The 17,273-nt window shown below is 39.0% G+C and overlaps 1 protein-coding gene across 1 annotated transcript in view; it reads left to right on the top strand.

The window, feature by feature from the left end:
* LOC309495519 (baculoviral IAP repeat-containing protein 2-like) overlaps positions 1 to 6,696 on the top strand; it is a gene marked incomplete at its 3' end in the record, with an annotated part of 281,365 nt that extends 274,669 nt beyond the window's left edge. Inside the window, exon 2 of the mRNA XM_082165300.1 lies at positions 5,911 to 6,696. Within this exon, the coding sequence (XP_082021426.1) occupies positions 5,911 to 6,696 (786 nt within the window). The remainder of the gene's footprint in view (positions 1 to 5,910) is intronic.
* Positions 6,697 to 17,273: the final 10,577 nt, after the last annotated feature.

Raw genomic sequence — 17,273 nt, 5'->3', positions numbered from 1 at the left:
CATTTGAAGAAAAGTTGTACATTCACAATTGCATAGTGTTTAAAGGTGTATAAAACGTTGTATAGAGTTAAAATACACATATCTTTGGGGTTCTCACACATTTGTAAAATGTTAAAACATTAATGAAAAAGTTTAAATTATATTTTCTTAAAGATATCAAAATGTGTTAGTTTTAAAACATCTAAAACAACATTTTATGTTAAAACATAAATGTTAAAAACATAAAAAAATAAATGTTCGGTCATTTACAGAAAAGTAAATCAATTTAAGAGAGTTTTTCATTTACAAAAAGATCATTTTTAAAAATGTTGATCCATAAGCATTTAACTTTCACACATTATTTGTAAATGTTACATTTTACATAAAAGTGTCTCAAACGCATCATAATATTAAAAACACACCATGTTAAATCACAATATCTAAAAAAATAGCCTTACGTTTTTTGCAAATCCGTTTGTTGAAAGAGAGCCAAAACTCTTATTATCTCCAAAGGTATATTCCACATCAAAGGTATATCCAAATGTATATCCAAAAGGTATATCCAAAGCTCGAAAGATTTATCCAACATTAAGGGTATATCCGGATCCAAAGGTTTAGAGATTTTATTTCCAAAAGTTAAAGTCCTTGTGAGGAGTTCAGCGAAAAGCGACCACACTCTTACATCCCAAGAGTTAGAAAGACATCTGTCAGTTCTGCCCAGTAGCCAGACGTAGACCCCTCCCACCCCTAGACACCTCCCCCCTAGACCACTCCCACACCAGCTATGTATTGGGTAACAGATCAGCGAGTTGTTTTTAATTAAAGAAAAACTTTGTTTTCCACATACATTCAAAACTTTTTAAAAACAATGTGTGTATAAAGTGAAAATGTAATGGTTTGGTATTCGTACGTTTTACAACGTTATCTGAAAAAGTTAGAATGTGGTTCTCCACATACAGATTTAAAAACCGTTCAAAACAAAATCAACTAAAATACATTATGCTACTAAAGTTTAGTTTTTAGTTCCGTATGATACATCAGTCATCGACGGTAGAAACATGAATGAGTAGGCTATAGATCATGTGTGAAGCCGAGTCTCCGCCCACCTAACACTAGATTTATTTATAATTACACTAAATAACATTTATAAAAAGTAATAGTTGTTTAAAAAAATAAAAAGTCATGTTTTAGTTAATTTTGGACTTTTAGTGAAGTTTACAAATATTCACTAACTTACTGATTTATTCACTCTTCGATAGGATAATCCACATCTCCCAATGGAGAAATCTGATCATTGTTTGAGAATGCGTTTTGGAGTAAAAAATAATGAATCTGTTCAAAACTTTGTGCTTTAAACTTTAAAACCGTGAAACGTAAGCGATAGGCAAACAGTTTTTTTCACAGACATGTAACACTTTCACATACAACTTTTTAAAATGATACAGACCGTTAAAATACAAAGGTGTAGTGTTTAACGTTAGGCCTATCAGAAAAATTTAAAACAAGTTAGAATGTTTTCCTTCACATACAGATTTAAAAACCGTTCAAAACAACATCAACTAAAATACAATATGCTACTAAAGTTTAGTTTTACGTTCCGTATGTGTGAAGCCGAGTCTCCGCCCACCTAACACTAGCTTTATTTATAATTACACTAAATAACATTTATAAAAATAATAGTTGTTAAAAAAAATAAAAACTCATGTTTTAGTTAATTTTGGTTAACAAGTTAACAAATATTCACTAAGTAGGCTAGTGCTTTTTGCCCCTTTCTGCTATCATAGTTTTTCAAGATGGCGGAACGACATGGAAGCCTCCATGGACTTACCCGCCATGTAAATAAAGATAAGAAATGTTTCGCTTACGAGGATAAGTCAGATTATTGGCAGAGGCCATTTTACACCAGTGAGGACATATTTTATGAATACCGGCAAATTTCAGATGTTTAAATGACAAAATACCATTTTTTCAACCGAGCGAATCTGCACATGAGAGGCCTTCAGAAGTCATAAGGTGTGTTCGACATCGGCTGCGGCTGGATGTAACCGATCGGCGAGAGTAGCCGCGTGCAGGCGGGGAGGAGCTGCAAACGGAGACGTGAAGTCGGACACTTTCTGGTTCCTGTAGTGACCGCTCACGTGGTGTTCGCGTACTTTACCACAGCTGAAGTGAAATAAATGTAATATTGGCCAAATAATACACAGATGTTTCAGGGACATTTTCATTCAATAGGCCTACTTTATGTACTGCTTCATACAGCGTCTGTTTGAACAAGAATAAAGTTCAACATAATTGCTACTATTAATGAAGTGGAGTCTATACGTTTTTTAATCAGTTTTAATTTGATAAACATGACACAATATAACATACGACATGAAAAGAGTGTTTACTGTTATAAAAAACAGATTTGTGAGCTTTAGAGTAACTAAAGGTGTTCGAATAAACACGAAACACACGTGATCGTTGTCATGCGGTGAATCCGGCTGTCTATAGAAATAAATGACAATTAAGAATTTAAGTGATAGTCTTTCTGTCTGACTAAATTGATACTTCATTTAGTGCAACTTTCCCTCTATCTACGAATTACACAAAGTGCATGCTGTTTTACACTTAAACTATTACAACAGAATCACATCTGACTATTGCACTGAGAGAGGCATATTCATCCAAGCTCGAGGCTGTTAAACAAAGTTCAACACTTTGGTAAAACCTAAACTCTAGAGGTCAACTTAAAAGTTAAAAGTAAATGCATCATCATGAGCCATTTAAAACAAATACAGAAAAGCCACTATAGTGATCAGGTTTAGCGTTTGAATTGACATTTTACATATTATGCTGTTTACATCTTGTTTTTGTACAGTTTTTGCAAAAAGTGTATAGTCACAGAGCGTGGTCAAACATGTTCATATAGGAATGTATGAAAAACATGAACAAATATGGCATAAAGAGAATTAAATGACGGTCCTTCTATAGTATGAGAATGTTTAAGACTAAACAAATCATATTTATTTTAGAACATCTTTCTGCTATGTCTACGAAACATTGACGTGAAAGATGAGTATTACACTTCATCCTTGTCTAACTATTACACTTATTTTGTTATTATTACACAGTTATTTTGTGTGGGTCACTAAACAACATGGTTAAGCTAATGAATTACAGTTGATACGTGGTATTTTTACGTGAAAGGAGGGAAAGGAATATTTAACATATAAAAATAAAAATGTTTTAACCTATAGTCAATTTCAATTGCTAGATAAATCATCTAACAATCAACAGTTATATGTGTGAAACAATTAGAGTTGGTGTAAATTAGTCGCATTAGAGCAGGATTCTTGTTTATATTGAACATTGTTATTGTACCTCATGTTTAATAGCGCTATTGTTCTCGGCCTCATCAAAGTTCATACATGTTTTCACCGGAGCATACCGACTCTGAAAAAAGACCAAGACATTTTGGACACCTTTGTTTTTAGGCATCTTTGCATTTCTTCTGAAACACCCTGTTTTGAAATTGTTTAACAATTTTTAACATCACTAGCGTAACACTTATCGTATTGTCGGGTGTGATTGTAATGTTTTGTATGGCGTTTTCTTTACACTTTCCCCCGGATATCTGTTTGCTACAGTTAGCTGTAATGTTAGTGAACTCTAGGTCTTCTCTTTGTTCATATACGACAGTATTCACATGAATTTACTTGATTTGATAAAATTATGGTTTAAACCATAATTTTCACGTGAAACATTTACATTATATTATTATACCATCCTAGTTTTTAAATAGCGCTAAAATGTATATTTTACATTTTAACCCTTTATGCGGATATAGAATGCCGCACAAGGTAATCTGACATATCTTATTGTGTAAAATATCTATGTAGATCTAACTATGTTTTTCAAAATACCGCGAAGCAAAGACAAGGAGACATCTTTCTATAAGCGACCCTCAAAATCTGTGCATACAACAAAACACATGTATGTGTACAATGATTTATCAGAAAATTACTTTTGTTTGAAGAAAAACTTAAAATCAGCTGGTGCTTGATAACTATTGAAGCTATTAAACACCCCTGAATTCGGTAATGCGATATTGATATCACGTTTTAATTTTAACTCAATACATTTGAATGCGCTAAAGGTCTATGAACTTTAACATCTTAATAGTTGGTAAAATTAACTTAAAGCCTAGGCAAAATGAAATACATCCTAACTACTTTCTACATGCTTGTTACAGAACTTATGGTGTACAATTCACCCATGCATATGTTTAAAAATATATGTATATTTATATATATAAATATTTTGGTGTAATTATAGACATCTCTCCGGTGGCATATGCATCACTTCTCCATGACGCTACTTCTGATTCAATGTGGCATTATATGTAATCCTATACAGCTGTTTACGGCGTCATGATGACAACCCCTCCAGCGGGGCGGGGTGAGCTGTTGTCCTGATAAATATTTCAGGACTTCGCACACAACCCCGGTTTGCCGGTCTATCATTTTCTTCACTACTTCAATGTATACTCGAAAGTATAATGTTGAAATAAAAAAATTTAAAAATAAAAAAATATTAAAAATTAAAAATTAAAAAATTAAAAAATTAAAAAATTACAAACATTTCTGTTGTGTTAATGTCTGAGCTCATAAAAATAGTATTATAATAGTATACATAATAATAATATTTAGAATAATTAAAAATACTACATGATTTAAAAGATGAAATATTTCAGAGATCCTTGTAAAGAGTTGCGGAATGTTTTCTCCCGAGGTGGCAACCATTTCCATTCCATGCCTGGATGCGCTGTGCCACGGACCACAGAGGCACATCGTGTCTCTGAAAAATGTGTGGTGATTTTTCAATTGATACAACTAATTTGCCCCTGTGTACAGAACAGAACAGAAGAAAGGACATTTTGTAGTGTTGAACAAAATTCGATTTTGTTCTTAGCATCGGTTCCTGCATCATAGAGGTAGGAAGCACATACCCCCTACGTCAACCTTCTATCTGTTCAGGAGTTCATTAAATTTTTTAAATAAGATTATGTGTTCTGTCATGGATGACTAGACACTAGTCATGGGATGTCCAGCAGAGAGAAGGGCTTGAGTGGACACGCCCTGTGGTCACATTTTTATGTCTTCATCCAGAGTTTACCCCCCCCCCACCGCAAACCTCCTGTCGTCCTCTCACTCTGCCTTTTCCCCGCTTCGCAACGTAGCCATCCTACAGCTTTCCGCCCCTGCGACACCCGTAACATCGACCACCACGGCATCCGTTTCAGGCCAAACGGAGGAGCAGGTGGGTTACTTAAACCTGGATATGTCTCACCAGGATATGTCTCGCCAGCGACCTCCGGCTTGTCACAATCCTGACATGCGTCGGGAACAGGGATGCTTTGACACCTTTCAGAATTGGCCTCTTGCTACAGTAACTCCAGCCGAGCTTGCCAAAAGTGGTTTCTACTACCTTGGCCAGGGTGACAGAGTGGGTTGCTTCAGTTGTGGAGGCCAGCTTAGCAACTGGGAACCGGGAGATCGGGCAGTATCAGAGCACCAGAGGCATTACCCCAACTGCCACTTCATTCGAGGTGACCGTGCAGATAATGTACCTTTATCTGGCGGCGGCCTTACCAATGTATCTAACTCGGCAATGCAACAGTGTGAAGAAAGGTTGCTCACATTTGTCAACTGGCCCTCAAGAATAACTGTTCAACCAGACCAATTGGCTAAGGCTGGTTTTTACTATGTTGGTCGTAATGATGACGTGAAGTGCTTTTGTTGTGATGGTGGACTCAGATGTTGGGAGTCTGGTGATGATCCATGGGTTGAACATGTCAAGTGGTTTCCAAGATGTGAATACCAGTTGCAAGAAAAGGGCCAAGAGTTTGTTCATCAGATTCAAGCAAGATTTCCAAGACTATTTGAGCAGCTATTGACTAATGGAGACAGCAACTCGAGAGAATTTGTTGATCCACCTGTTGTACACCTGGGTCCTGGAGAAGACCGTTCAGAAGATGCAGTGATGATGAACAATCCTGTGGTAAAGTCTGCTTTAGAGATGGGATTTGAGAGTGGCCTGGTGAAGCAAACCGTTCAAAGCAAAATTCTCGCAAGTGGAGAAAATTACAAAACCGTTCAAGAGTTGGTGTCTGATTTACTAAGTGCAGAAGATGAGAAGAGAGAGGAGGAGCGAGAGCTTCTTGCTGAGGAAATGGCATCAGATGGTTTTACTTTTCTTAAGAAACATCATCTTGTCATGTCACAGCAGCTAAAAAGTGTGCAGAGCTTAATGGACCATCTTCTAGAGGAGAACGTCATCTCACAGAAAGAGTATGACATTATTCGTAACTGCTCTACAGTCAAGCAGCAGACAGGGCAGCACATTGAGTTAGTCCTGTCGAAAGGAAATGCAGCAGCAGAGGTCTTCCGCAACTGGATCAAGAAGAATGATGTCTACCTGCTGAGAAAACTGATGGCCCAGACAAATGAAGCTGCATCACCGAGTCAAGATCTTTCAGACTTGCCTATGGAGGAACAGTTAAGGAGACTTCAAGAGGAGCGCACATGCAAAGTTTGCATGGATAAGGAAGTGAACATTGTCTTCATCCCCTGTGGTCACCTAGCTGTGTGCAAAGAATGTGCGCCTTCTCTGCGCAAGTGCCCCATATGTAGAGGAGAGAATGGCTGTCCGTACTTTTCTATCATAAAAATATAGATATTTATCATCCAAGTAACAACAGTTTTTGGATGTGCAAATTTGTGCAAACTCTAATTGTTTCACATATAACTGTTGATTGTTAGATGATTTATCTAGCAATTGAAATTGACTATAGGTTAAAACATTTTTATTTTTATATGTTAAATATTCCTTTCCCTCCTTTCACGTAAAAATACCACGTATCAACTGTAATTCATTAGCTTAACCATGTTGTTTAGTGACCCACACAAAATAACTGTGTAATAATAACAAAATAAGTGTAATAGTTAGACAAGGATGAAGTGTAATACTCATCTTTCACGTCAATGTTTCGTAGACATAGCAGAAAGATGTTCTAAAATAAATATGATTTGTTTAGTCTTAAACATTCTCATACTATAGAAGGACCGTCATTTAATTCTCTTTATGCCATATTTGTTCATGTTTTTCATACATTCCTATATGAACATGTTTGACCACGCTCTGTGACTATACACTTTTTGCAAAAACTGTACAAAAACAAGATGTAAACAGCGTAATATGTAAAATGTCAATTCAAACGCTAAACCTGATCACTATAGTGGCTTTTCTGTATTTGTTTTAAATGGCTCATGATGATGCATTTACTTTTAACTTTTAAGTTGACCTCTAGAGTTTAGGTTTTACCAAAGTGTTGAACTTTGTTTAACAGCCTCGAGCTTGGATGAATATGCCTCTCTCAGTGCAATAGTCAGATGTGATTCTGTTGTAATAGTTTAAGTGTAAAACAGCATGCACTTTGTGTAATTCGTAGATAGAGGGAAAGTTGCACTAAATGAAGTATCAATTTAGTCAGACAGAAAGACTATCACTTAAATTCTTAATTGTCATTTATTTCTATAGACAGCTCTCAAAGAAACGTCTTCACCTAAAACACATACAGTCCAACATACAACATGTGAAACAGCGTTGTGCTATCTGAACAAGATGACCAAATCTAGTGGAGTAATAAAACCATAATTTGGAAACTTTTGTGTATTTATTATAAATGGCTCTTTTCTTAGTGATTTGGTCTTTTGAATCTTACATGGATTGTAAGGACATGTGTGATTCCTGTATAAAGATTATGTTTTAAAGCTAGTCCATAGGGTGTGTAAAAATACACCCAAAGAATTAAGCACAACTATTTACACACATACTAAGTAGGAGAATATCTAACTGTATATTGTAGATCTGTTTATTTGGGGTCAGAGAACATCCTTAGCTCATACATCTCTTTAATTTTGTGCAAGATGTTGAAGTGTTGGTTAAAAGATAAAGGTATTAGTTAATAACAAACAGACAAAAAACTTTAAATCATCACGAAGCCATAATAGTAATATATAAAATATGGTATAATTACAGTTTAAAAATGACTTCCATAATATTTTATTTTAGTAAAGGTATGCCTGGATCACCCAACACAACGTTGTGCGTTGTGAGTGAGACCTCGCAAAGATTACACCGATATTAGATTTCTCGAACATTGCGTGGTTGCCTGAAACTTAGTCATCAACTTGCATTTATGTACGACTGTCATCTGTTATCATGGTTTAGTTGTATTTTAAAACACTGTTTTTCTTAAAAACGTATTTGGTAGCATGATTATCTTGTTTAATCGTGTATTCAGTCCATATATTTATCAGGTTGATATTTGTAGAATATATTTATAAAACAAAAAGAACAAGTTAATGGCCTTGTGTCAGAACACAACAGGTATGAAGATATGTTTGGTTTTCTACTTTTTTATTCTAACTTTAAAGCTAGATTATCCTTTGAAAAGTGTAATACAGTATTTGATTTTTACACATTCGCCAACTGGCCTAAACCGTTGACCACTGAAGTTATAGGCTTGTTCGACTTCATACAGCTCTGCGCAGACCGATCGGCGGCTGACTTGAAGCAGTGCATGCCGGTTAGAAATTTTGTCCGACTTGATACAGCGCCGACGCCACGTGACTGTGACATATGCCATCAAAGTACCGCGAGAGCATTTCGAGAGTAGCCGGAGAACTCAGCCAGCGCAGCTTCTCAAGAGCGGCTGCACTGGGCTGCAGGAGGGCTGATGACGACACAGCTGTCCCACGATTGGCCGGATTCACCGCATGACAACGATCACGTGTGTTTCGTGTTTATTCGAACACCTAGTTACTCTAAAGCTCATTTTTTATAACAGTAAACACTCTTTTCATGTCGTATGTTATATTGTGTCATGTTTATCAAATTAAAACTGATTAAAAAACGTATAGACTCCACTTCATTAATAGTAGCAATTATGTTGAACTTTATTCTTGTTCAAACAGACGCTGTATGAAGCAGTACATAAAGTAGGCCTATTGAATGAAAATGTCCCTGAAACATCTGTGTATTATTTGGCCAATATTACATTTATTTCACTTCAGCTGTGGTAAAGTACGCGAACACCACGTGAGCGGTCACTACGGGAACCACAAAGTGTCCGACTTCACGTCTCCGTTTGCAGCTCCTCCCCACCTGCACGCGGCTACTCTCGCCGATCGGTTACATCCAGCCGCAGCCGATGTCGAACACACCTTATGACTTCTGAAGGCCTCTCATGTGCAGATTCGCTCGGTTGAAAAAATGGTATTTTGTCATTTAAACATCTGAAATTAAACATCTGAAATTAAACATCTGAAATTTGCCGGTATTCATAAAATATGTCCTCACTGGTGTAAAATGGCCTCTGCCAATAATCTGACTTATCCTCGTAAGCGAAACATTTCTTATCTTTATTTACATGGCGGGTAAGTCCATGGAGGCTTCCATGTCGTTCCGCCATCTTGAAAAACTATGATAGCAGAAAGGGGCAAAGAGCACTAGCCTACTTAGTGAATATTTGTTAACTTCACTAAAAGTCCAAAATTAACTAAAACATGAGTTTTTATTTTTTTAACAACTATTATTTTTTTAAATGTTATTTTGTGTAATTATAAATAAAGCTAGTGTTAGGTGGGCGGAGACTCGGCTTCACACATACGGAACGTAAAACTAAACTTTAGTAGCATATTGTATTTTAGTTGATGTTGTTTTGAACGGTTTTTAAATCTGTATGTGAAGGAAAACATTCTAACTTGTTTTAAATTTTTCTGATAGGCCTAACGTTTTAAACACTACACCTTTGTATTTTAACGGTCTGTATCATTTTAAAAAGTTGTATGTGAAAGTGTTACATGTCTGTGAAAAAAACTGTTTGCCTATCGCTTACGTTTCACGGTTTTAAAGTTTAAAGCAAAAAGTTTTGAACAGATTCATTATTTTTTACTCCAAAACGCATTCTCAAACAATGATCAGATTTCTCCATTGGGAGATGTGGATTATCCTATCGAAGAGTGAATAAATCAGTAAGTTAGTGAATATTTGTTAACTTCACTAAAAGTCCAAAATTAACTAAAACATGACTTTTTTTTTTTTTTAACAACTATTATTTTTTATAAATGTTATTTAGTGTAATTATAAATAAATCTAGTGTTAGGTGGGCGGAGACTCGGCTTCACACATGATCTATAGCCTACTCATTCATGTTTCTACCGTCGATGACTGATGTATCATACGGAACTTAAAACTAAACTTTAGTAGCATAATGTATTTTAGTTGATGTTGTTTTGAACGGTTTTTAAATCTGTATGTGGAGAACCACATTCTAACTTTTTCAGATAACGTTGTAAAACGTACGAATACTAAACCATTGCATTTTCACTTTATACACACATTGTTTTTTAAAAGTTTTGAATGTATGTGGAAAACAAAGTTTTTCTTTAATTAAAAACAACTCGCTGATCTGTTACCCAATACATAGCTGGTGTGGGAGGTGTCTAGGGGTGGGAGGGGTCTACGTCTGGCTACTGGGCAGAACTGAAAGATGTCTTTCTAACTCTTGGGATGTAAGAGTGTGGTCGCTTTTCGCTGAACTCCTCACGAGGACTTTAACTTTTGGAAATAAAATCTCTAAACCTTTGGATCCGGATATACCCTTAATGTTGGATAAATCTTTCGAGCTTTGGATATACCTTTTGGATATACATTTGGATATACCTTTGATGTGGAATATACCTTTGGAGATAATAAGAGTTTTGGTTCTCTTTCAACAACGGACTTGCAAAACGTAAGGCTATTTTTAGATACTATGATTTTAACATGTTGTGTTTTTAATATTATGATGTGTTTGAGACACTTTTTTAAAGATATTTTATATAAAATGTAAAATTTTACGAATTATGTGTAAAAGTTAAATGATCTTTTTGCAATGAAAAAACTCTCTTAACTTGTCATACTTTTCTGTAAATGACTGAACATTGATTTTTCAATGTTTTAACATTTTTAAAATGTTGTTTTAGATGTTTTGATACTGACACATTTTGATATCTTTAAGAAAATACAATTGAAACTTTTGTCATTGACATTTTAAAGTTTTTAATGTGGATCGTGGGAAAATTTTCCCACGGTCACATGACCTGTCCAGAAGTGGGGTGGGGATGTTTGTAGGGAAGGGTACCCCACCCGGAGGTGGGAGGGAGGGGGTAGAAAGGGGTGTGGCAAACGTGGGAATATTCCCACGGTCAAAAAGGGGGCGGGGCTTAAGGGCAATAAATCACTCAAAGTGACATATAGTGCCCTATATTCTCTCTCTGGCGTCTTCCTGGTCATGTGTCTTAGTGTAGTGGTGAAACAGGATGCTCTTTATTTACCCAGAAACAACAGTTCTGTTTTCTCCGATCAGAAATCAATGATTTACACACATGGTAGGCACCAAACGGTCTGAACGTCGGGGTCTAAGATAATAGAGGGATTTGTAAATGAGGATTCCAGTCATTTAATTAAATCCCTCGAGACTAGAGGGGGTTTGATCACGGGGTAATTTCAGTAATTTAATCAACATGCAGGCCGGGCGACCTGCCTTCCGTAACAATCTCAAACGGTTTTGCTATGGCAAGGGATTAAATTAATGTCAAAAAAGGAAACACTAAAAACCTCCTATCTTCTAAAAATGTAATTATATACCATTTATTTCTATATATAATTATACAAATATCAGAACTAAACCCATTTTAATTCTTTTTTTTCTTCAAATTAATAATTGTTTAAGTTTAAAAACATCCAGAATGTTTTTTTAGTCCAAATATATATATATATATATATATATATATATATATATATATATATGTCATTCATAGTGCTATACTGCCCTCTTGTGTTCAAAGTCAGGTAGGCCTATTGTATCTATATAAAATATACTAGGTACCGGTATGTGACGGTGAGGAATATTTTACCACCGGTTAATCAACGTGTGACACCGCTGGGGGCTTTTGAATTGCTAACTTAAAAACGAAAGTAAAATATGTTCGTCCGCACTGACATGGATAATGGTGCAGAGCGAGCGTTTTCAATGAATTCCTATGGAAGTAGGAATGAACGAAATTTTTTTCGCTCTTCTCTGCCCGTTCCTCGCCATGGACGCACACCATATATGTATGTATGTATGTATGTATGTATGTATGTATGTATGTATTTATTTATTTATTTATTTATTTATTTGTTTGTTTGTTTGTTTGTTTGTTTGTTTGTTTGTTTATTTATTGTTTGTTTGTTTGTTTGTTTGTTTGTTACATATATATAATGTATATTTTTTTTTGTTACATTTTTATATATATATAAGATGGAGGGCCCAAGCCGGTGACACCGCCACCCCGGTGGCTTTAGTGTAACTAAAGGCACCAGGGTGGCGGTGCCACCGGCTTGGGCCCGCAATCGCTGCTCGCAGCTATATATATATATATATATATATATATATATAGGGCCCGAGCACCGATGGTGAGAGGACCCTATTGTTTTTGCTCCGTTTATTCTTCTTCTTCTTCTTCTTCTTCTCCAAAGTGAATCGCTTTTTAGAGGGCCTAAACATGCACGAAAACTCATGAAACTTTGCACACGCTTCAGAAGTGGTGAAAATGTACGTGTGCTGTGGTTTTCAAAATTGGGTGGGGCAAATTCAGTAAATTATTGCCCCCACATTTTGCCCCGGCTCTACGTTTCACGTACAGGTATGAAATTTGGTACATACATGTAATGACCCAATACCTACAAAAAAGTATCTTGGAGCATAGTCCTAAACACAACAGGAAGTCAGCTATTTTGAACTTCCTCCTAGATTTTGTGCATTTTTCGTAATTTCCTGATGTTGTACTTTAACAAACTCCTCCTACAGTTTTGATCTGTTCCTCTTCAAATTTGGTGAGTATAATCTTAAGGCCTTTGCGACGTTAAATTGCGAAGATCTTGAGTTTTCGTCGAAGGGTGTGCCCTCAGTGGCCTGACAAACGTACACCCAATTTCGGCCTTTTGGTGATATATGTATGATCAGATAAGTTCAATATTAATGTTGCTTGCAGTTCCGATGTTGCTAGGCAACCACAGACAGCCTGCAGTAACTCAGGCATACAATGTCCGATCTACCCCAAACTTCACATGTTTCATAAGAGTCCTGTCCTGAACACATGACCATCCTCATATTTGGTTATAGCAATAGCGCCACCTGCTGGTAGCAGGAAGTGTGGCAAATACAAAACGTGCTCTAAAAATCATGAAACTTTGCACACGCTTCAGAAGTGGTGAAAATGTACGTGTGATGTGGTTTTCAAAATTGGGTGGGGCAAAATGGCTTAATTATTGCCCCTACATTTTGCCCCGGCTCTACGTTTCACGTACAGGTATGAAATTTGGTACATACATGTAATTACCCAATACCTACAAAAAAGTCTCTTGGAGCGTAGCCCTAAACACAACAGGAAGTCAGCTATTTTGAACTTCCTCTCAGATTTCGTGCAGTTTTTGCCATTTCCTGATGTTGTACTTTAACGAACTCCTCCTACAGTTTTGATCTGATCCTCTTCAAATTTGGTGAGTGTAATCTTAAGTCTTAAGGCCTTTCCTAAAGCCACCGGGTGGCGGTGGCAGGGGTGCGAGGGCCCTTTTCATCGCTGCTTGCAGCTTTAATTAGGGCCCAAGCCCTGAAAGGGCGAAGGCCCTATTGTTTCCGGTAGGATTATTTATTATTATTATTAGGGCCCAAGCCCTGAAAGGGCGAAGGCCCTATTGTTTCCGGTAGGATTATTTATTATTATTATTAGGGCCCAAGCCCTGAAAGGGCGAAGGCCCTATTGTTTTCGGTAGGATTATTAGGGCCCAAGCCCTGAAAGGGCGAAGGCCCTATTGTTTCCGGTAGGATTATTTATTATTATTATTATTATTATTATTTTTCTGTCAACCTTTCGGGCACTTTTGAGACCCTTAACATGCTCGAAAACTCTTGAAACTTTGCACACGGGTCAGAACCCGCGGCCATCAGGGTCGGGCTGAAGCTGGTACCCGGGCGTGGCAGGGGGGCTCAACAGCGCCCCCTTGAACGGGGTCCGAAAACTTGGTCCATAAATCAGACACGCTTGCATGTAATAATATGAAACTCGGTACATATATAGATCTCATCGGGCCGAACAACTTTCCTACTTTTACTTTTTACGCCAGCCCAACAGGAAGTCGGCTATTATGGGTTGTTTGGAAACGCATGCTGTGGAATGTGATCTACTCCTCCTAGAGAATTGATCCAATTGCCTCCAAACTCGGTGTGCATGAAGTCAAGACATTGAGGATGAAAAATTGCTAGGGGATTTTTGATATCTCGAACGGTTTGGCTGTGGCGAGGAAACGAATTTATGGCGAATAAAGGGTCACAGGAAGTGTATTATAACTTCAGCATACATTAACTGATCTTGATGAAACTTCCACAGTGTGTTCGTTGTAAGAGGCCGATCACATGGATGTGACTATTGTGAGTCAAAGTTATAGCGCCACCAACTGGCAGCAGGACGTGTGTCACTTTCAAAATGCTTTGAAATCACCCTCTTATTTTTAACCGATTTGCTTCAAACTTTATGTGTATAATGTAGACACACGGCAGATGTAGACCTGTGAAAGGATTATTGATATCTTAGATACTGTTGCCGTGGCAACGCATCAAACTTTAATATTCTTTTTTGATGCTTTTGAGACTCTTAACATACTTGAAATTGCATGAAACTCGACAGACACATGACATTTATTAGCCAGTAGACATGTGCAAAGTTTCAGAAACGGGCGTGGTGCAGGGGCTCAGTAGCGCCACCTTTTGACAAAAGAGGGGGAGTTAGGTCTATACTTTTATCTGCAATGATAAAACTCAGTACGTATATTGTTCTCGTCGAGCCGGACAACTTTCTAATTTACATTCATTACCTCCGACCAACAGGAAGTCAGATATTTTGGTTTGAATGTGGATGTTTCGAAGAATTTTCTCTCTCTCTGTGAGAGGGAGAGGGAGAGGGGGGGGGGGAGATTTTTCTTTGAGTGAGAATACTTTTAATTATTGGTTTTCATGGTTTCAGGGGCTTTTGGGGCCCTTAACATGCTCGGAAACTCTTGAAACTTTGCACACAGGTCAGAACCCGCAGCCATTAGGGCCGGGCTGAAGCTGGTACCCGGGCGTGGCAGGGGGGCTCGACAGCGCCCCCTGGAATGGGATTCGAACACTTGTCCATAAATCAAACACGCTTGCATGTAATAATATGAAACTCGGTACACATATAGATCTCATCGGCTTGAACAACTTTCGTGCTCTAAGTTTTACGCCAGCCCAACAGGAAGTCGGCTATTATGGGTTGTTTGGAAACGCATGCCCCTGGATTTCGATATACTTCTCCTTGGGAATTGATCGGATTGCCACCAAACTCGGTCAGCATGAAGTCAAGACATTGAGGATGATAAATTGCCAGCGGATTTTTGATATCTCGAACGGTTTGGCCGTGGCGAGGAAATGAATTTATGGCGAGAAAAGAGAAACAAAATGTGTGTTATAACTTAGTCCGTTTTACTTACAGTTATAAAACTCGCCACATATATTGTTCTCGTCGAGCCGGACAACTTTCTAATTTACAGTTATTAGCTCGGATCAACAGAAAGTCAGATATTTTGGTTTGAATGTGGATTTTCTCTGACAGAGAGAGTGCCCTCTGCCATTCTGTGTGTGTGTGTGTGTCTGTGTGGGGAGGGGAGGAGGGTGTCTGTGTGTGTGTGGCGAGGAGGAGGAGGGGGTCTCACTCTCTCTGTGTTTGTGTGTGTGTGGCTGTCTGTCTGTTACAGTGAAAAGAGCTTAACCCATCCATCCATCCATCTTCTTCCGCTTATCCGGGGCCGGGTCGCGGGGGCAGCAGTCTAAGCAGGGATGCCCAGACTTCCCTCTCCCTAGACACTTCCTCCAGCTCTTCCGGGGGGACACCGAGGCATTCCCAGGCCAGCCGGGAGACATAGTCCCTCCAGCGTGTCCTAGGTCTTCCCCGGGGTCTCCTCCCGGTGGGACATGCCCGGAACACCTTCCCGGGAAGGCGTCCAGGAGGCATCCGGAAAAGATGCCCGAGCCACCTCAGCTGGCCCCTCTCGATGTGGAGGAGCAGCGGCTCTACTCTGAGCTCCTCCCGAGTGACTGAGCTTCTCACCCTATCTCTAAGGGATCGCCCAGCCACCCTGCGGAGAAAGCTCATTTCGGCCGCCTGTATCCGGGATCTTGTCCTTTCGGTCATAACCCACAGCTCATGACCATAGGTGAGAGTAGGAACGTAGATTGACCGGTAAATTGAGAGCTTCGCCTTACGGCTCAGCTCCTTCTTCACCACGACAGACCGGTACAGCGACCGCATTACTGCAGAAGCTGCACCGATCCGTCTGTCAATCTCCCGTTCCATCCTTCCCTCACTCGTGAACAAGACCCCAAGATACTTGAACTCCTCCACTTGAGGCAGGAACTCTCCACCAACCTGAAGCGGGCAAACCACCCTTTTCCGACTGAGAACCATGGCCTCGGATTTGGAGGTGCTGATTCTCATCCCAGCCGCTTCACACTCGGCTGCAAACCGTCCCAGTGCATGCTGAAGGTCCTGGTCTGATGGGGCCAACACGACAACATCATCCGCAAAGAGCAGAGATGAAATTGTGTGGTCCCCAAACCTGACCCCCTCCGGCCCCTGGCTGCGCCTAGAAATTCTGTCCATAAAAGTTATGAACAGAACCGGCGACAAAGGGCAGCCCTGCCGGAGTCCAACATGCACCGGGAACAAGTCTGACTTACTGCCGGCAATGCGAACCAAGCTCCTGCTCCGGTCGTACAGGGACCGGGTAGCCCTTAGCAAAGGGCCCCGAACCCCATACTCCCAGAGCACCCTCCACAAGATGCCGCGAGGGACACAGTCGAATGCCTTCTCCAAATCCACAAAGCACATGTGGATTGGTTGGGCAAACTCCCATGAACCCTCCAGCACCCTGTAGAGGGTATAGAGCTGGTCCAGTGTTCCACGACCAGGACGAAAACCACACTGTTCCTCCTGAATCCGAGGTTCTACTATCGGCCGGATTCTCCTCTCCAGTACCCTGGAATAGACTTTCCCGGGGAGGCTGAGAAGTGTGATCCCCCTATAGTTGGAGCACACCCTCCGGTCCCCCTTCTTAAAAAGAGGGACCACCACCCCGGTCTGCCA

Source organism: Leuciscus leuciscus (assembly GCF_965113295.1).
Source record: "Leuciscus leuciscus genome assembly, chromosome: 3".
NCBI lineage: Eukaryota > Metazoa > Chordata > Actinopteri > Cypriniformes > Leuciscidae > Leuciscus > Leuciscus leuciscus.
The sequence above is the reverse complement of the archived record's forward strand: the minus strand, read 5'-3'. Positions and strand labels throughout refer to the sequence as shown.